The following is a 20,036-nucleotide window of genomic DNA, read 5'->3' on the forward strand; positions in this document are numbered from 1 at the left end:
CTGACTTATCAATGAGTTACAAGGTGTGAGAAATACCTATCATGTTCATAATCCAGCTCACTGCTCTGAGGCAGTAAAGATATTAAAATCTATATTTTATAGATAGAAATAGCCAAGGTCAGAAGGCTTAACTGATATACCCAATGTCCTGTGGCTGATTAATATCAGAATAAGGACTGAAATTGTGTAGTACCCTTTCTACCATATTACACTATCTTCATGAATATTATAATAACTGTTTATTGGATAAAAGCAACTGGCCATGGCCTTATACAATTTTGAAATCTAAGGAAATGAAAACATCAAGAGCTGTATTCTCAAAGAATTTAGCTCGCTATCATTTCTATTCACTCATTTTATAGTCTCTTAACTGAATAAAAAACATGAGGGCAATGAAGAGAAGAAATACATTATAATACAGCAGATTTGTACTAAAACTCTTAAGTTAGAAGCTTATGGTTTGGGGAGGTTTGGTTTTCTTATATAAATGAAATAGTCATCTGAACAATTTCTCTCTCTCTCTCTCTCTCTCTCTCTCTCTCTCTCTCTCTCTCACACACACACACACACACACACACACACAGAGTAAACCAGAAAGGAGAAGAAAAAGCCAAGTAAACCAGGAAAAGAGTAACCATCATCAGGTGTGCACAGTAATATCTTCATCATCGCATAACTAGTTTTTACATGGTTTTAGTCACTGTATACTCACTGTTTTGTATACTTATGCTTTATCTTTTTGTTTGGTCTTTTTTATATAGACCTTCCTGTATATCTTTCTAGTTCATGTAATTATTCTTTTATGGCAACATGGTATTTCATTATACTGTTTAATCAGTCCCCAATAATTAGGTTCTTTTTTAGCTTAATAAAAAAGCTCTGAGCACACCCTAACCGGTTTGGCTCAGTGGATAGAGCATTGGCCTGCGGACTCAAGGGTCCCAGGTTCAATTCCGGTCCAGGGCATATACCTTGGTTGCGGGCACATCCCCAGTGGGGAGTGTGCAGGAGGCAGCTGATGGATGTTTCTCTCTATCCTTCTCCCTTCCTCTCTGTAAAAAATCAATAAAATATATTTTTAAAAAAGAAGAAGCTCTGAGCATCTTAGCAGAAACATTTTGTTTTAGTTATTTGGAATGTTATGGTCAAAAAATATAATTTATTAAATATTCTTATATATTTTCAGCTTGTTCTCAAAGACTATATTATTTTATAACATCCATAGCACAATCTGAGGACATAGTCAATTATCCAGCACCTCATCAGCATTGGTTTTACCATTTTTATCTGTTTATATTAATTTAATAAGTATGAAGTAATGCTGGTGTTGGTTGAGTGTTGTCCCATGTACCCAAGGGTCGCCAGTCAGGGGATCATCCTGGACAGGGCACACGTGCATGTTATGGGTTCAGTCCTCATCGGGGTGCATGCTGAGGCAGTTGATCAATGTTTCTCTCCCTCTCCTTTCCTCTCTAAAATCAATAAAGACATTTAAAAAGTAGGTATGAAGTATTACCTCTCCTTCCTTTTCTTTTTTTTCTAATTGTAAGAGTAACACATAATTTTTGTAGAAAGCTTAGAAATACAGAAAATGGAGAGAAATCCCACCACTGGAGATGAGTGCTCCTTCTCTATGTGTTCTTTTATTTAAATTAGGTCTCTTTTTTCTAAGAAGGTCCTTGGAGAAGGCAATGTTTATCTCACAGTACTTTGAGAAGTTAAGGCCAGGTTTTATCTATACCCTCTGATAACCATTCATAGTTCAGCAAAGTCTCATTTTTCCCTAAAAGATATCCTTCCTCCACCCTTGACTTTGGAGGGATGAGAGTCTGCAGGAAGGTCAAAGTTGAAAGGTTGAAGGAAGTGGCTGAGAGAGGTAGGAGCCTATTAGTAAATTAAGGTGTTGAAAAAATCAACTGCCGAAGCCAGTTTAGCTCCATGGATAGAGCGTCGGCCTGCGGATTGAAGGGTCCCAGGTTCGATTCCGGTCAAGGGCATGTACCTTGATTGCGGGCCCATCCCCAGTAGGGGGCATGCAGGAGGCAGCTGATCGATGTTTCTCTCTCATCGATGTTTCTAACTCTCTATCCCTCTCCCTTCCTCTCTGTAAAAAATCAATAAAAATATATTTTTTTTAAAAAATCAACTTTTAAAGATAACTTTTTCTGAAAATAGGGTGGAGGGGGCAGGAAATCTGCTTTTTACTTGACATTTGAGACCTAACATTTTATTTCTAAAAAAGAAAAATTCCAGAGAAAAGAAATTCCACGGACCATTGGCTAAAAACTCCAAACTCTTATTCTATTATTTGTACATGGGTTTGATGTGTTTATGGATTCACAGAGAATGTTTACATAGAGTTACTGCAGTCAGCTGACAGGAAGGAGGACATGCGGGGTGGGGGTAAGTCAAGCCGTAGGAAATTCCAGAGAGTCTTCAAGTGTCTTTTCTTAACAGATTTTGATGGTTAAGGCTCCCTCAAATGTCTGAATAAAAAGGGCTGAAATGCGAACAAATGTGTTACAGAAGAGTGTTTCTGTATCACAATTCCTGTTTTTTTCTTTCTGTGTTCCTCTACTTCCTTCAGAAATATTGGAGGAAACCCCTCCTTCTTCCTGTGCTTCAGATTACCACTTTTAAAATGAGGGTCATAAAATTCATAGCAAATGCATTTGAATTGCATTTGTTATTCTGGATATTTGAGTGGTTTGGAGGTGAAAAGGCATTTAGAAAATGCTTAGTGCTTCACCTGGGATCTCATTAAAAGCAGCCTCAGATCTGTATTCCTCCTCAGAACCAGTGTCAGTGTAACTTGGATTTCCAGAGACATTTCTGTTTTTCTCTAAGGCCAAATAGCTTTGCACAGTCACTTTTTTAGTACTTGAAAAAAGATACTAAGGTATTGATACCCTCATGAGCCAGAAGGCTTTTCTTTTTCCTAAAGGCTCTTTATTTAACCCAAAGATTTAAATGAAAAGCTAACAAAGATTGGAAATTTTATGCATTTAAAACCAAAGAAAGGCTCAGCCCTGGCAGGGCATATGTACTGGTTCTAAATGGCCTTGCTCCCAGTAACACCAGTGCAGGGCCTTCCCACGTGACTGTAAGTACAGACAGAAAACTGAACACTCAGCAGATTACGAATATAACACATACTCTTTGATTTTTTAAAAAATACATTTTTATTGATTTCAGAGAGGAAGGGAGAAGGAGAGAGAGATAGAAACATTAATGATGAGAGAGAACCATTGATCGGCTGCCTCCTGCACGTCCCCTACTGGGAATTGAGTCTGCAACCTGGGTATGTACCCTGACCAGGAATCAAACCGTGATTTCCTGGTCCATAGGTCGATGATCAACCACGCCAGCCAGGCCACAAACTCTTTGAATTGTACTGGAACTTTACCTTGACAGGATGTAAGTATTTGAAATATTGCTCTAGTATTAAGAATGCAGAACTTGTTTCCTTTCAGTTTAAAAAAATATATATTTTCAGGGTTTCTCTCTTTTTGAGCCTTGGAAATTCTAATTTTTATAGGGACCATCTTACAGTGCAGCAGCATTTGTGATACATCTTTGGAATTTCCTTTACTTTAATTACCTGCAAATGAGAAATGTTTTCAAAACAGAAAAATATATGTATGGGAGGGTATCCTGCCAAATTTATCTTTTCCCTTTGGCAAGTGATATTCATTTCCAGATTGGGGGCTGCTGCCAGAGCAACAGTAGGTTGCATCATATGAGTTATGTGGATGTGATTAATGATGCAGCTGACCTGAGTATAATGTGGCAAAGTTAGAGCTGCTACAGCTTATCTTGGTTTTTATTAAAAACTAGAGGCCCGGTGCACAAAAATTTGTGCACTGGCAGGGTGTGTGTGTGTGTCCCTCAGCCCTACTTGTGACCTCTCACAATCTGGGACCCCTCAGAAGATAACCATCTGCTGGCTTAGGCCGCTCCCCGGGTGTCAGATATGCAGGCCCTATCCCTATGTGCCTGCCCTGCCTCCCCGGGTCATGCACACAGCAGGGCCGATCCTGGGGTTGGGGCACCGCCCCCGTTGGTGCACAGGGCAGGGCCAATCAGGGGGTTGGGGCGCCGCCCCGGTCGCACATAGGCCAGGGCCGATCAGGGGGTGGAAGTGCAAGAATAGGGCTTCCTCAGGCCGATCACGCCACCAAGCCCCGTCGCCCAGGGCCGCACACAGGGGTCCCGCCCACCCAGGGTCGCACACGGGTCCCACCCGCCCAGGGCCACACACGGGGATCCCGCTGCCCAGGGCCGCACATGGGAGTCCCGGCTGGGGGTGGGGCTTAGGCGGTGTGATTGCACCACCAAGCCCCGCCGCCCAGGGCTGCACACAGGGGGTCCAGCTGGCGGCGGGGCTTAGGCAGCACACAGGGGCCTGGATGGTGGCTCGCGCTGGCCCACCCTGCCTGCAGTATGCAAATTAGCCGCCATCTTTGTTGGTGGCTAATTTGCATATGGCACTGATTAGCCAATGGGAGGCGTAGCGAAGGTATGGTCAATTACCATATTTGTCTGTTATTAGATAGGATAGATTCAGGGAGCATTTGAGATTTTGCGCTCAGGCATATGTCATCTGTTTTGGCTCAAACAAACTCATAAAAATAAAATAGATTCAACTAGCCCAGCCAGTGTGGCTCAGTGGTTGAGTGTTAACCTATGAACCAGGATGTCACCATTTGATTCCCAGTCAGGGCACTTGCCTGGGTTGTGGGCTCCATCCCCAGTAGGGGGTGTGCAGGAGGCAGCAGATCAATGAGTCTCATCATTGATGTTTCTGTCTCCCTCTCTTTTCCTCTCTGAAGTCAATAAAAATATTTTTATTTTAAAAAAGATTCAACTAACAATGTAAATAGCAAAGCTTATTTGAGGTAAATTATATTAATTATATATTGAATTTGCAAGAAACTATATTCTTTTTGGTACGGTACAAGCAAACCAATTCTTGGCTCTGACTCAGAAAGTGGTATGTTTTTTCACTGGGGGGTGTGGGGGTACTTAAAATAACTGATAGTTCAGTCGTAAACTTTATTGTTGAGTTAATTAATCCATTGAACTTAGAGGTTTAATAGCTATTTACTAATGTAGAATTCAAAAGGGTACTAAGTCTGATCTGTTATACTGGATTTCAGTTATCTTTTCTACTTCATGTTATCTTGAGATGTAAATGATAGGATGTGGTTGAAGGCTCTCATTACAATCTGAATAAACATGACATGCTGCATACTATGGAAACATTCTGTGCCTTTCTGTTGAGTCACTTTTCCAGGCTTAAAAATTATAATTTATAATTTTAATTAGAGATCTACCTTAGATAGGAGAGATAGAAATATAGTGATTTACAGGAATCACAAAATACTTTACTCAAAAAAAAAAAGTGTATCGTTCACTTTTCCATTTTTTAAAAAAAGCATAGTCTCTTGCCCTCAGTAAGCTTCCAGTCCAGTAGAGGAACACACAGCAGTTTGATAAGCATTGTCATGGAAGTGTAACCAGGTACTTGGGTACAGAGGAACAACTACTTAGATTTATGTAGGACAGGTAGGACAGACTTCATAGAGAGAAAGTTGCTTAGTTTACAGAGTCTTAAAGGAACAAGCATTTGCTAGACAACAGCAGGGTAAAACGGTAATCCAGGTAGAAGGAACTAACTTACAATATCATGGACTTCACAACAGTTTGCTTTTCCTGGAGGGTAAAGGGTGAGGAAGAGGATATACCCAGAAAGGGTAGGTAGGGGCCAGATCTAGAACTGGTCTTCTGTGACATACTAAACACTTTAGATTTAATTCAAGGAGTGATCAGGAATCCTTAAAGAATTTTAAACAGGCCTGGCCGGCATGGCTCAGTGGTTGAGCATCAGCCTATGAACCAGAAAGTCACAGTTCCATTCCCAGTCGGGGCACATGCCCTGGTTGTGGGCTTGATCCCCAGTAGGGGGGGTGTAGGAGGCAGCTGATCCATGCTTCTCTCTTATCACTGATGTTTCTCTCCCTCTCTTTCTCTCTCCCCCTACCTCCCTCTCTGAAATCAATAAAAATATTTTTTTAAAGAATTTTGAACAGGAGAGTAACATAAATTATATTTGGGGATAATTGCTTTGTATTACTTGGGATAATGGCAGCATCATAGAGACTTGATTGGAAGGTAGAAGAGCCAGTTAGAAAGGTAATAGTAGTCCATCCACTGTAACAGCAGCAGAGATAAGGTAGGACGTGGAAGGGAAACAGCAGATATTGCCGTCAGGACTTGGCACTTTGGAGACATATGTCATTGTCATCTGGGACATGACGATTCCCCTCAATGATGTTTAAATTACGAGGCTTTCTGGTTAAGCTGGTTAGGTACTGATCATTAGCAGAGAGATATAACCTTGATAGAGTTAACTTATTTTTCCCTGGGCACTTTTGAACATGTAGTGCTTGATTCTGATAATATGGAAAATATATCCTGTGAAATATACAAACAAATGTAAAATTTAATCTTTTCTGGATTTTTATTTATAAAGGAGATTTGCAGTCCTCCTTTTTGAACATTGCATCAAGATTTCCCATCTTATATCAAAATTTATTGCTTGGTTTTGTTTTCCAAACAGATTGCTCGGACCCAAAGCCGAAGTGCAGGTGGAAGGAGGATCTCTGAAAACAGCTATTCTCTGGATGATTTGGAAATAGGGCCAGGTAAGCAGAGAGTTCCATGTGCATGACGTTCTCTGGGAAGTACTCTTCAGTAAACAGTATCTTTTGGCCTCAACACCAATGCTTTTGAAGGAAGAGTGGTACAAATTAAATGGGAGTCTATCTGTTAGATACTGTTATGGAGAGATGCATGGGTTGTCTTTCTCCATTGCTAGTAGGAGTGAGGTATCCCTTTCCCCATTGGGTGCTGCGTACTTATGATATCGAGAAGAATAATTTTCTGAGACTTGCATGGGAGGATGAGTGACTTTTATTTGCATGTAATTATGTCCTTGGGTTTCCAAAGTTCCATTTTCCTTAATCCAGTCATGGAAGACGTGCAGCTGGGGATTCAGTAGAGCTAGAAGCAAAGACAGTGTCCAAAGTTTCCTTTCCCTGGTGGAATTGGGTGCAGATTAGCATCAGGCTAGTTGCAGTGCATCAGTCCATTGTGTAGGGCGAATGCAGGAGTGTGAGAGTCCCGCAAGGCAGGAGTTAAAAACCAGCAAGCAAGAGGCAAGAGTGCAAACCAAGCCTGGCCAGCAAGGGCTGGGCAGTGGTTGAAAGTCGACCCTGTGAAGCAGGAGGTCACAGATTCCTGGTTGGGGCACATGCCCAAGTTTCAGGCTTGATCCCCAGTGTGGGGCATGCAAGAGGCAGCCAATCAATGACTCTTCTCTCATTAATATTTCTATCTCTCTCTCCCTCTTCGTTCCTCTCTGAAATCAATATAAAAAATTATTTTTTTTAAAAAAAAAGAGTGTAAACCAAGACAGTGAACTCCTTTGTTTAGGAGCTTAGCTATCCCAAGTCTTCCCAGGCTTGCTCTGGCTACACTACTCTGGCCAATGATCTGTTCCCAAGTGTGACTGACAGACAAGAACCTTTCCTTTATCACCCAGACTTGACTGGGCATGCATTTGAACTGCAGCTTCCTGGCAAGACTGTACAAATGAGTATAATATTTGGCCTTCCCTTTGTTCCTTTCCTGCTAATTAATAATTAGGTTAAATTACAACAGTATCAATACAAGCCATTCCCAAATGTCATTGCTCTCCACAAACAGCTTCTCTGTGTTTTTAATCCATCCTTGTTAGTGGTAACCTGTGGTAAACATCTGGTACCTTTGCAGGATTCCAAGGGAAGTGCCACAGAGAATTTTGGCTCCATGGTCATTTGAGGCTTGAGGGGCTCTCATGGACGGGCAGTATCAAAATTGGTTATCCTGATCCCTGACTAGATAACTCAGTTGGTTAGAGAATTGTCCCCATACACCAAGGTTGTGGGGTTTGATTCCCAGTCAGGGCACATACAAGAATCAACCAATGAATGTATAAATAAAAATGGAATAACAAATTGATGTTTCTCTCTTTCTCTCTCTCTCTCCCTAAAGTCAATAATAAAAAAAATTTTGTTTAAAGATGGGTTATCTGTACTACTAGTGGTAACAAAACACCTTAAGGGTGGAATTATTATGTTTTGAAGGGCATATAAGGGTAAATAGAAGAAATTCATTCCATTACATGACAATAGCCCCAAATTGAGAATCTTGAAACCACTAAAGTCATATTTTATCTTCTAATAAAGCATCTTTTTGCATACTTCCAGGTCAAGTGTCAACTTCTGCATTCAATTTGGAAAAAAGTGAGACTAGGCGAAACCTGGAGATCCCGCGCCTGTCAGAAACCTCCATAAAGGATCGAATGGCCAAGTATCAGGCAGCTGTGTCCAAACAAAGCAGTTCCACCAACTACACAGTATGTGTTCTGCTTCATTCATTCATTCATTCATTCATTCATTCATTCCTTAATCCAGAAATGGTCACTGAGCACAGGAACTAGAAATGTCACCAGACCCTGACTTGTGAGCCCTGGCTCCTTCCCTCGTCCTCTGAGCCCCCAAACCCTTTTCACAGAGATCCTACCCTAGCTTTATTTCCATCCCTACAATGTTCTATCCTGTCTTTGCTTTCCTAGGCCTCATTCCCACCCCACTCATTTTTTGTATGATGTTGCCATTCAGTAATGTCATAGAGTTTTTCTGTCTCTTCTGCTTAATCTTATTGTTAAAGAAGTATTTTATTAGTTTTTACAGAAACATCTATTTTTATTTCTGTTTTTGAAGGAAAGAAAGGGCAAATAGTGGAGATATATTTGACATTAATATGGGTGGTTTTTTTGCAAGTTTTTATTGATATATAATTCATATGACATAAAAATCACCATTTTAAAGTATAACAGCTCAGTAATTTTTAGTATATTCACAAGGTTGTGCAACCATCCCCACTGCCTAATTCCAGAACATTTCCATCATCCCAAAAAGAAACCCCATGCCTGTGCAATCACTTCCAATTCCCCCAGCAGCCACTAATTTACTTTCTGTCTTCATGGACTTGCCTATTCTAGACATTTCTTATAAATGAAATTGTATAGTATACAGCCTACTTAATCTTTACTCCTTGTGATGTAATGATTTTCTAAAAAAAAATTAGAATAGTGAATGGGAAAAGGAGAGAGAAATGACAAGATGATGTGCTCAGTAAGAACAAAAAGTTGGTCTTCTAAATAAAATGGAGGGTTTTTCTATTTTATACTTACCTAGGCTTAACTGGCAGGATGCCACTATGGCACTGCTTAGTTGAAGTTGCCTTTTAAATGCCATTTATTCATATGTACACATGCATATATACACATGTACACATACCTATATATGTATCTTTCAAATATTTGTTCCAAGATTTCAAATTACAATCCATTAATTTCTTATTTTTTTAAAAAACAATTATATTTTATTTCAGAGAAGAAGGGAGAGGGAGAGAGAGAGAGAGAAACATCAATGATGAAAGAGAATCATTGATCGGCTGCCTCCTGCAAGCTCCCTACTGGGGATCGAGTCCGCAATCCGGAATCAAACCTGGGACTCTTCAGTCCGCAAGCCTACCCTCTATCCACTGAGCCAAACTGGCTAGGGCCATTAATTTCTTGATGTCCTATTTTTTAACGAAGTTGGAAGACTAGTATTGAATTTTATTTGTTCCCAGCCAGATTAAAACTGGTGCCTATTAGATATTGTAACGTGTATTTCAGGAGCTGAGCCTTCTTTTTCCCACATTACTAAGTATGCATTCTCCAGTAGTATTTATTGGTGGGTTAAGTCTCAGGGCAATGAATGATTTCATCTTGATTTTTCACTGTAATTTTAAGAAGAGATGTGTATAAATCAATAGTGAGTATGAAAAATGAGCAAACTTAGACTTCTCTGAGAAGGCAGGTCAGGAGATACAGCAAGTCAGTGATCTGTGCAGCTCTGTTCCCTCTTGTTCCAGGATTTTGCTGCTTCTCAGTGCCCTGCTGCTATAAACATTCCGACCAAGTGCCTCCCTAAGTGGAAAAACCTGTTCAGTGACCTTTTTTTAAAAACGCCTAATAGAGTTTCTAAATTGCAGTCTCCATCTCTGAAACTTTTAAGAGTTGGAATGCTTTAGGAATTCTTGTAAAAAGTACATTTTATCTCATCCCCAAAGAATTTCTCAGGCCCCCTACAGAGGATGGTTGTAACAAGGCACACACCCTATGGCAGTGATTTTGGGCTCTGAGATGGGGTCAGGAATGAGTGGTTGGACTGTTGTACTACTGTCTTCTGCAGCACTGGCTGCCAGCTCCTCCCTATAGATGCACCCCCAAAATGTGTGCCTTAACTTGGGATTCCACACCTGATTAAGTCAGTCACACTCACACTCCCTTCATTGGCCCTGTGGCCATAATTATGTTTTCTCCCCATGCCTACAGAATCACAGAGAACAGAAAGGTACTATATGTCTAGCAGACTAATGATAGGAAATGTCCATAATTATCTACCTCTATATTAATCTTGGGTCTAATATATAAAGTTAATGTTAATATTTAATTTCATATTAAATTTTAAAATTTAATATGTTCTTTGCAAGGGAAAAAAATTGGATTATGCTTATTCCTATGATAGTATTAATGCCTGCTTGGTATGGTGAGGCTCTGTTATGAGTAGTCGAATAAGGTATGTCTTTAGTACAATGTATGAATTTTATATAAAAAAACATGTTTTTTGAAAGTCTCACTAAAAAAAAAGGTTGTTTTATAGTTATCATTAAATATAATTTGTTTTCATATGTATACATCATCCCTGTCTCTCTTTCCAGGCCGGGCATATTTATATATATGGTCAGTATATTTTCTTAATTATTGGCACTTGGCATCTCCTTTCCCTGCTCCAGAATGGTCTTTTCTGATAAAACTCACAAGCTTTGCATTCCCACAAGCTCTGCTGCTAGAAGAGTGAATCACAAGAACATTGTATGCTGGGGGTGGTCTGTGTGTGTCTGTGTTGATGTGTGTATATATTCTAATGAGCACCCGGTTTTAGACTAGTGTACAGATACTTAACTCTGAGGGATGTGTCCACAAAGCTGCTTTTGTCGTTTCACAAGTCAGTGGGTTTTGCTTGTGAGCATTAGGGGGTTGATTTGACCTGAGGCCTCTTAAAAGAAATTTATTTTCACATTCCAAGTTTACTTAATAGATGTGCTGTGAAGAGAATAGTGAGAATTCATTTTATTATTTTGAGAATTAAAAAAAAAAATTCACAGACAATTTTTATTTTCTAGAATGAATTGAGAGCCAATGGCAGTGAAATCAAAATTCATAAGTTGGAACAAAAGGAGAATGTGCCCCCGGGTCCCGAGGTCTGTATCTCCCATCAAGATGGAGAAAAGGTGGGTTCAAAAGTCTGATGTCCAGTTGCCAAAGAAGCATGTGCTCTAAATTAGATGCTTAAAATTAGAAACCACTCTAACTCTGGGCTGTAGAGTGTCTGGGAATTTGGTAACAGCTGCCAAGACAGATTGTTGTTTTTGCAGGTCACATAATTTTGGTTGGGGAGCTCTGCAACTTATAGCTGACCAAATAATGAACCTTCACTGGAAAATTCTTTTGCTCAGCAAATGCTCAGAGGGCATAGAGCTAAAGTGATTTTTGAAAATCTGTTTTGATTAGAAATATTATCTTTCAAAGTATTTGTATATTATTAACTAATTTTATGCAATAAAATTTCATTCTTTCACTCAGTATTTTGAAAGGTAGGCAGGCATTATGCTAAGCATAGGAAATGCTAAGCTGAAAAACTAAATATGAACATACCATGCTATGTGGTCTTTATCTGCAAGGAAGCTAACAGTAGAAGGGAGATGAGTAACAGGTTGGCCATCATAAAACAGTTTGACCTCTGCTGTGAGAGGGCTATTCAGAGCTGTGGAAGCTGAGACTAAGGGCATTTGCCCTAACTTCCTCAGGAAGGTCATGTCTGAGCCAGGTCCTGAAAAATGTGTGGAAATAGGCAAAGTGAGTAAGGAGAAGTTTGAGTAAAGAAAGAGAAGAATATTCCAGACATAACAGAGGTTGGAAATTGGAGATCTAAACTAAGATGACTTGGCTGAGCAGGGCGGGACATACAGGCCATGATGAGAGACAGGTGGAGGGAGAGGGCCAGGGTGGGTCTTGAAGAGCTTTGTATGCTACCCTTAAGAGTTTGGGATGTAGCCCTGCAGTGGTGGAAAGCCAGTGTCAGATTTTAAGCAAATTAGATTTGTATTTTATGCATTTATTGTTAATGAATGGCTTAGTTGGAGAAGTAACAATATGACTGTCAGGTGAATTTATCATTTTCTTTTCCAATCCATTACCCAATCTCTTTTATCTTTTGGTCTGTATCAGCAGTTCTCAACCTGTGGGTCGCGACCCCTTTGGCGGTTGAACGACACTTTCACAGGGGTCGCCTAAGACCATCCTGCATATCAGATATTTACATTATGATTCATAACAGTAGCAACATTACAGTTATGAAGTAGCAACGAAAATAATTTTATGGTTGGGTCACAACATGAGGAACTGTATTTCAAGGGCCAGAAGGTTGAGAATCACTGGTCTATATGACAGTGAAATGTTAAGTTAGTTAAGGAGAAAGAGCTTTCAAATCTATTACAGTGATTAATCTTAGGAGAAAAACCATTGTTTCTGTTATACATATTGACACCTTGAAGCCATTCTTCCAAAAGGTGAAGATATCATTAAAATAGTTCTCAAACTTATTTCATTCTAACAGACTTTGTTTTTTAAATATATTTTTATTGATTTCAGAGAGGAAGGGAGAGGGAGAAAGATAGAAACATCAATGAAGAGAGAGAATCACTGATTGGCTGCCTCCTGCACGCCCCCCACTGGGGATGGAGCCCACAACCTGCGCATGTGCCCTGACTAGAAATTGAACGGTGACCTCTGGTTCATAGGTCGATACTCAACCACTGAGCCACATCAGCTGGGCCCTCTAAAGTTTGCTGTATTGACAGAACACTGACAGGAACTCATGAAATACACTACACACTTGGTTGAACCAAAGTAGTCACACAGAAAAATGGTCTCGGATTAATGGCTACATAAGTTGAATCATAAATAGAACAGGAAAAAAAATTTAGAAAAATTAAATCACTTTACAAATATATGTTGAAATAATAAGACAAAATACATGGCAGTAAGGTGTTTCATAATCATAAAATTACCAAATAAATTACATACATCCTTGCAACAGTGGGCTCAGGCATCGGTCACATGAGTCACATGTCCTGTATCAAGTGAGTTCTCTCATAAGGCTGCCTGAGTTTCTCATTTTTTAAGTGGAAGATTATGTCTTAAGAATAACGAAGTAAATATGTTTGGAATATTTTTTTATAGCTTATAAAAATGACACTTAGAGGAAAAATATTCCCAGCATTGAAATCCCCCAGTGTACCCGAGGAGCATAGTTTGAGAAATGATCCTCTGGAAAATAATACATGGATTGTCCCTATATCTAATTTCATGTTTTCTTCTTGATTGGATTCATGCTGGTTTGAAACTGGAACTCTGAGCTGGAACTCTGAAACTGGAGGATCAGAACATTTTAATTATAACTTAAAAGAGCTTCAGTGCAACTGAATCACGAATTGGGGAGTGGGTGGGGAAGAAAGGTGTTAAAGATAGGGCATCGTCTTCAAGCACACACTGTGGGTTCATAAGTGCTTGGCTGCCTTAAAATTCATAACATTTTTCAGAGCCTCAGCTATCCCTTTGGTTGTTTGCCTACTTTTTGTTAACCAATACCTAAGAACTATTTGAACTTTGATTTGTTCCAAAAGTGCTAGGGCAAACTTGCCTCAAATAGAATATTTTATAAAGGTATTGTCCTTCCCTTTCTTGTCCTGTGAATGGATTTGTACTTTCCTTTAATGAAATGTTTGAGCAAATTCTCATGTGCTCTCTCCTGGCATTTCCTGCAGTGAAGTCATCTAGGTTGGACATGTACAGTGATGTCATGATTGGCATTAGCTTTACCTTTTAGGTTCAAGGTGACCAAATTAGAGGAGAAAAGAAGAACATCCTGGGATAGATATACCTACTAATTAGCAAGAATTGAAGAGCTTTTTATGGCCATGCATGACTTTCAGAAATTTTATTTCATATCATTAAATGAAATAATGCATGTAAGGTGATCATTTCAGTGAGCACAGTAAACACTCAGTAAATATTGGCTGTTATTATACTGGTTCACTGTATACCATGTCAGAATTCCTGTAATGAAAAGTGAGCAGTGGGGAAGAACCAACCATGCTGAAATTCAGGTGCAGTCAGGCAACAATTTAATGTCCAATATTTTATCATCATAAATGTATTCAGTACATTAGGCAGCCTGGTATAAACTCTCAGTATCGCACATAAAGTCCCTGACATCTGAGTGAAAGAACTATTACAGAAAGAGCACATATTCGGTCCCTACTGACCCTCATTATTTTGAGTGTGGACAAAGACACCAGAAAGGCTAGGGACCATGAGAAAGGACAGAGAACGCTAGTAGAAAGTTCTTTATTTAACTTTGATGGTTTCTGAGGGGAAATATGCACCCACACAGAAGATTTGTCATCTTGTTAAACACTGCTATTTTAAGACTGGGATTAGAAAGGGAAACTCACCTTGAAGGTAATACCAGAGGTTAGTTTTAGATACATTTGTTGTACAGCTATCAGAAAGTCTTCGGTGCTAACAAGCTTGTTTCAGCAGATGTATTTGGTTGGAAAATAAGAAATTAGGAAAATTAAAGAATAATAATAGTAGTTTCTATATGTAAAGACTTTATTTTGCCTTGGAGTGAGTTATGGTTTATGGTGAGGAGCTTTGCTCTCCGTGATAGAGGGTTTGTTTGCCACCACTCCCTCCCCCCCAACCCCTTCTTATTTTTTAAGAATCGAAAGATATGGTTTAGAAGTTCTTTTATAAAGAGAAATGATGCAGAGTTTTGGCAGTGGAGTGCAGTCTGCTTCTGGCCTTACTCTGTAATTGAGAGGCATGTTAATATCCTCATAAAAGACATTGTGCTGCCTCTTGTTTAAATGCTCAGCTGTTCTGGGGCCGTTATTTCCCCCAGGCAGCCAGTGACTGACTGGAGTCAGCAGGTTTCTATGGCACTAGCAGCAGCTTGCTCATTTATTTTTAATGTGATTCCTAATCCCACCCCTCTTTTTTTTGTAGGTTTCTGCAGCCGAGAATAGCTTGGCAGTCCGTTCCTCGCCTGCTGAAGCTGACTCCCGTAAGCATTCATTCTTAGATCTGGAGGGTGTCCCCATTGCTGTCAGTGCTGAGAAAGTAACATTAAATTCAGCCGATCGGATCTTTCCCTTGCTTTTAAGGAGTCGTGCTTGAATACCCTTCACACATTTCATGGCTTAGGGAGAAGTTAAATTCAACTATATATTACTAACTTGGGGCAAACTGAACACTTTTTAAAAAAATATGTCCTTATTGATTTTAGAGAGAAGAAGGGAGAGGGTAGAGAGAAAGAAACATCAATGATAAAGAAACATGGATTGCTGCCTCTTGCAAGCCCCATACCGGGGATTGAGCCAGCAACCCAGGCATGTGCCCTGACCGGGAATAGAACCAGTGATGTCTTGATTCATAGGTTGACACTCAACCACTGGGCCACACTAGCTAGGCAAACTTTTATGCTTCTCTCATTGAACTTATCCTACTTTTTGTACTAAATCTTTTCAGGATTAAAGCTATAAAAACTAATTTTGAAGTTTCATTTAAAAAATATATATATATTTAACATATTTTTATTGGTTTCAGAGAGGAAAGGAGAGGGAGAGAAAGAGACAGAAACATCACTGTTGAGAGAGAATCACTGACTAGCTGCCTCCTGCACACCCTGCTCTGGGGATTGATTGAGCCTGCTGAAACCTGGGCATGTGCCCCTACTGGAATCAAGCAAAGACCTCCTGGTTCATAGGTCGATGCTCAACCACTAAGCCACGCTAGCTGGGCTGAAGTTTCATTTTAATAAAAGTTGAGCAGAAACCGGTTTGGCTCAGTGGATAGAGTGTCGGCTTGCGGACTGAAAGGTCCCAGGTTCGATTCCAGTCAAGGGCATGTACCTGGGTTGCGGGCACATCCCCAGTAGGAGATGTTCAGGAGGCAGCTGATCGATGTTTCTCTCTCATCGATGTTTCTAACTCTTTATCTCTCTCCCTTCCTCTCTGTAAAAAATCAATAAAATATTTTTTTTTAAATAAAAATAAATAAATAAATAAATAAATAAATAAATAAATAAATAAAGTTGAGCCAAAGATTTCATTCATTTACAGGGATAAAGAATTAGCATTTGAGTAACATATTAAATATCTTTCCCTACTTATCTAAATGTGTACCATAGTCTACCCTCTAGACCAGTGGTCGGCAAACTCATTAGTCAACAGAGCCAAATATCAACAGTACAACGATTGAAATTTCTTTTGAGAGCCAAATTGTTTAAACTTAAACTATATAGGTAGATATAAGCTGCAGTTTGCTGACCACAGCTCTAGACCAATTCTAGAGATTTTCCTGTTTTGTTAAATTTCATCACCTTTTCATCCTATTTTGGAGTGATTTTGAGCTTCACTTTGCCCAAAGATAAAAAAAACTTTGGTTTTCTCTTTAGTATATCCACTTTGATTCTGATCTGCAGTGTTTTATGTATGTACATATTTGGATTTCTACCTTCTCCCTGGTTAATTAGTTTATTAGACACTTAAAAACTCAGCAACTAAAGTAGAGCTAAATAAATCTCTAGTAAAAACTACCTTATAATTTTAGAGAGAAACTTTTGCTGCTTGAATCCAAGAATATTCCTTTTGCAATCATTTTGTTTGGATAGAAATCTTTCTGGCCCTGGCCACTGTGGCTCAATTGGTTGGGTGTTGGCCCGTGCACCGTAAAGGTGGCAGTTCGATTCTCGGTCAGGGTGCATGCCCAGGTTGCTAGCTTGATCCCTGGTCGGGGGTGTATAGGAAGCAGTTGATCCATATTTAGCTCACACATAAATGTTCCTCTCATTCCCTCTCCCTTTCCCTCTCTCTAAAAATTAATTTAAAATATTTTTAAAAACTTTTTTCTAAGTTTTGACTAGGTTTGCAAAACATAGTACTTTGTTGACTTAACTCTATATTATAAGGAATTATTTATGTTTCCTTAGTGGCTGTATAAGTGGCTTTTCTGTGCCTCTTCTTAGTTTTTCACATTATGAATGTATTGGCAGGAAGTTAACTTATGCAGGTGACACATCAGTGATTATGAAAAAAGTTTCATGGAGCCTTTTTCCATAATCTTTAGCCATGGATATCTGCTATAGGACTGATCAAAAAGATAGTGTCAAATCTCTCTCTCTCATACGTGTTTTGAAATTTTTGCTCTCAAGCACCCCAGAAGGAGTTAGCAGGAATGGTAACTACCAAAAAGTCATCAAAGTCTATAAACAGCCTTTAAAAATGACAAAAGTGCCCTGAGCTCCAGCACCCTGTCCATCCCAAGCCACTAAGTTATTTGAGCATCATCCCCTGCACTGAAAGGCCGCCAGTTCAATTCTGGGTCAGGGCACATGCCAGCATTGTGGGCTTGATATCCGGTAGAGAGTATGCAGGGGCAGCTTATAAAAGTCTTGCTCTCACGTTGATGTTTCTCTCTCTCCTTCTCTCTCTCTCTCTAAAATATATATTTATTTATTTATGTGTAAATATATATATAGAAAAACATATATATTAACTATATATGTATATTTTAAAAATGACAAAAGCTACAGGGCAGAAAGTCCCTTATACAGGGTGTTTTGGATGACAAAGGGTGAGAGAGCCTCCTGGCTGAGAACCTGATTTGTAAGAGACCCTAAGAACATCGCTTTTAGCATTAGAATATTCCATAGTAGAAAAGCAGTGTTTTTCCTGGTGTTGAAAGGACCTGTTTTAGTGAAGGCCCTTTCTTTGCTTTGGGGAGGAACCTCTTCTCTGACTTCCCATGAGGTACTAAAAAATCTCTTCCTTTTGTAACTCAAGCAGGTAACTCCCAGGTTAAGAGTGAGGTCCAGCAACCTGTCCGTCCCAAGCCACTAAGTCCAGATGCCAGAGCCTCCAGCCTTTCTGAGAGTTCTCCTCCCAAAGCAGTGAAGGTATGATGGCAATTTCTCTGTGAGCCTTTAGACATTGTTTTACTAGTGGAGTCCATTGCACCTCTATCATTATGTTCATTATAACCTGTTTTTACTTTCCAGGGGATAAAAATACCAAATAAGGATACACTTAAGGCCAGTCACTTTTCCTGGAAGTCTTGTTACTTCTGCTCAGATGTTTGGGTCAGGAGAGGGGAGGCTCGCTAGGAGCACTCAGTTTGAAATCTGGAAAACTCATGAAAGTTTTAAGAAAACCTGAAGTTAAAAGAAAATAAACTTTTTTTTAAAGTCCAAGTTCATTCATCTGTGAATGGGTAAAAGCTCACAAAATGGAAAATATGAGAAATCCGTTAAACTAAAATCAGTCCATTGGAGAGGAATGTGCAATGTCAACTTCAAAAGAGTGGCTCCCTGGTCTGGGGAACTTTACCATCACATGATTAGTGGTCAGCATATTTAAAGAAAGAATGTGTACATTCCAGAGGGGGTTGGCCAGCCCATTTGCTGTAAAAAATGGACATTCAAGTAACACTTATGTTTTGATATACTCTTATATGTAATGTACAAAAGAAAATTTTACTTGGCTTTTCAACCTATGATCTCTTTTTACTCACCAATTTTAAAAAAACCATCTTTTCCCTTTCTACGAACAAATATATATTCTCATAAAAAATAAACAAAGGTTTAAAAATATCCAACACTTATTGTAGGCTGATTATTATTAAAACTGACTTATTTTCGTTGAGTGCTTTGCCAATGTTGTGCTAATTGACTCATTGGGATTCATAAGCAAACATACCTACATTTCTTTAGTGTCTTCCTCCTCTGGTGCTCTCTTAAGTTTTGTTTCAAAACTTAAGGTTTGAGAGAAACTCAGCAGGCAGAATTAGTTTTCAGGTAGTTGAGGCTGCCCCATCCTCATGCGCACATCTGCCATGCTTGTATCTCTCACCTGTGGGATGATTGGTCCTTTAATGAAAGTTAGTGCACAAAAAGGATCAAGAGAAGAGGACACAAGTGAGGAAAGGGGAGAGTCCAGTATTTAAAGGGTGGGTTAAAAAGAGGGAGGATGGGTAAAGAAGATAAACATGAACGTTTAAAAGGAAGCAGGAAAAAGAAAGGAAGCAGAGATTCATGAGGAGAGTAAGGTTTATTGAAAAGGAGCAGAGAGAGAGGGGAATTTCATCTGAATGTCAGACACTAGGGGGTCAGAAATCTATGGCCCATAAGTCAGCTACCTGCTTTGGTGAATGAAGGTTTTTTGGAAAACAAAAAAACAAAAAAAACAAAAAAGAAAAAGAAAGAAAAGGAGCAGAAGGTAAAGAAAGTAGCAAGAGAAAGTGAGTATAGGGAGAAAGAACGGAGTTATATGAGTAGTGATCGAATCTACACATGTATTTGACATGGCCCATGGCCCTCTTCTGTGCTGGCCTTAAAGATCTGCTCATGCTATCACCAGCACTTTTCTTTTTCCAGTATTTGGAGTCCAACAAAGTAGCAAATGCCACAGGGTTAATTTCCTCTTCAACAGCAGCCCTGCCCGGATGTGAGTCCTTGGGTTATAGTTCTGGATTAAGAACGGCTAGCAAATCTGACTTGTCCATGGGTTCTGTGTGACTGAGGGACTAGGGAAATTCTATGGCTAATCTAAGAACTGAAACCTGTTCTTGAATATTTTTGAATTCTCAATCGAGTCCTAAGTCCTTCCCTCAACTGCTAGCTCAGCCTTCCTAGCCCTTAGTTCAGTGGTTCTCAACCTTCCCAATGCCGTGACCCTTTAATACAGTTCCTCAT

The 20,036-nt window shown here is 39.5% G+C and overlaps 1 protein-coding gene across 2 annotated transcripts in view; it reads left to right on the forward strand.

Moving 5' to 3' along the window:
- LIMA1 (LIM domain and actin binding 1) overlaps positions 1–20,036 on the forward strand; it is a 98,316-nt gene that overhangs the window by 68,146 nt on the left and 10,134 nt on the right. For both annotated transcript variants that reach the window (XM_081082643.1, XM_081082644.1), the window contains exons 5-9: positions 6,623–6,707; positions 8,313–8,461; positions 11,344–11,451; positions 15,293–15,350; positions 18,133–18,242. In XM_081082643.1, the coding sequence (XP_080938769.1) occupies positions 6,623–6,707; positions 8,313–8,461; positions 11,344–11,451; positions 15,293–15,350; positions 18,133–18,242 (510 nt within the window). The remainder of the gene's footprint in view (positions 1–6,622; positions 6,708–8,312; positions 8,462–11,343; positions 11,452–15,292; positions 15,351–18,132; positions 18,243–20,036) is intronic.

Source organism: Myotis nattereri (assembly GCF_964212035.1).
Source record: "Myotis nattereri genome assembly, chromosome: 2".
Lineage (NCBI taxonomy): Eukaryota > Metazoa > Chordata > Mammalia > Chiroptera > Vespertilionidae > Myotis > Myotis nattereri.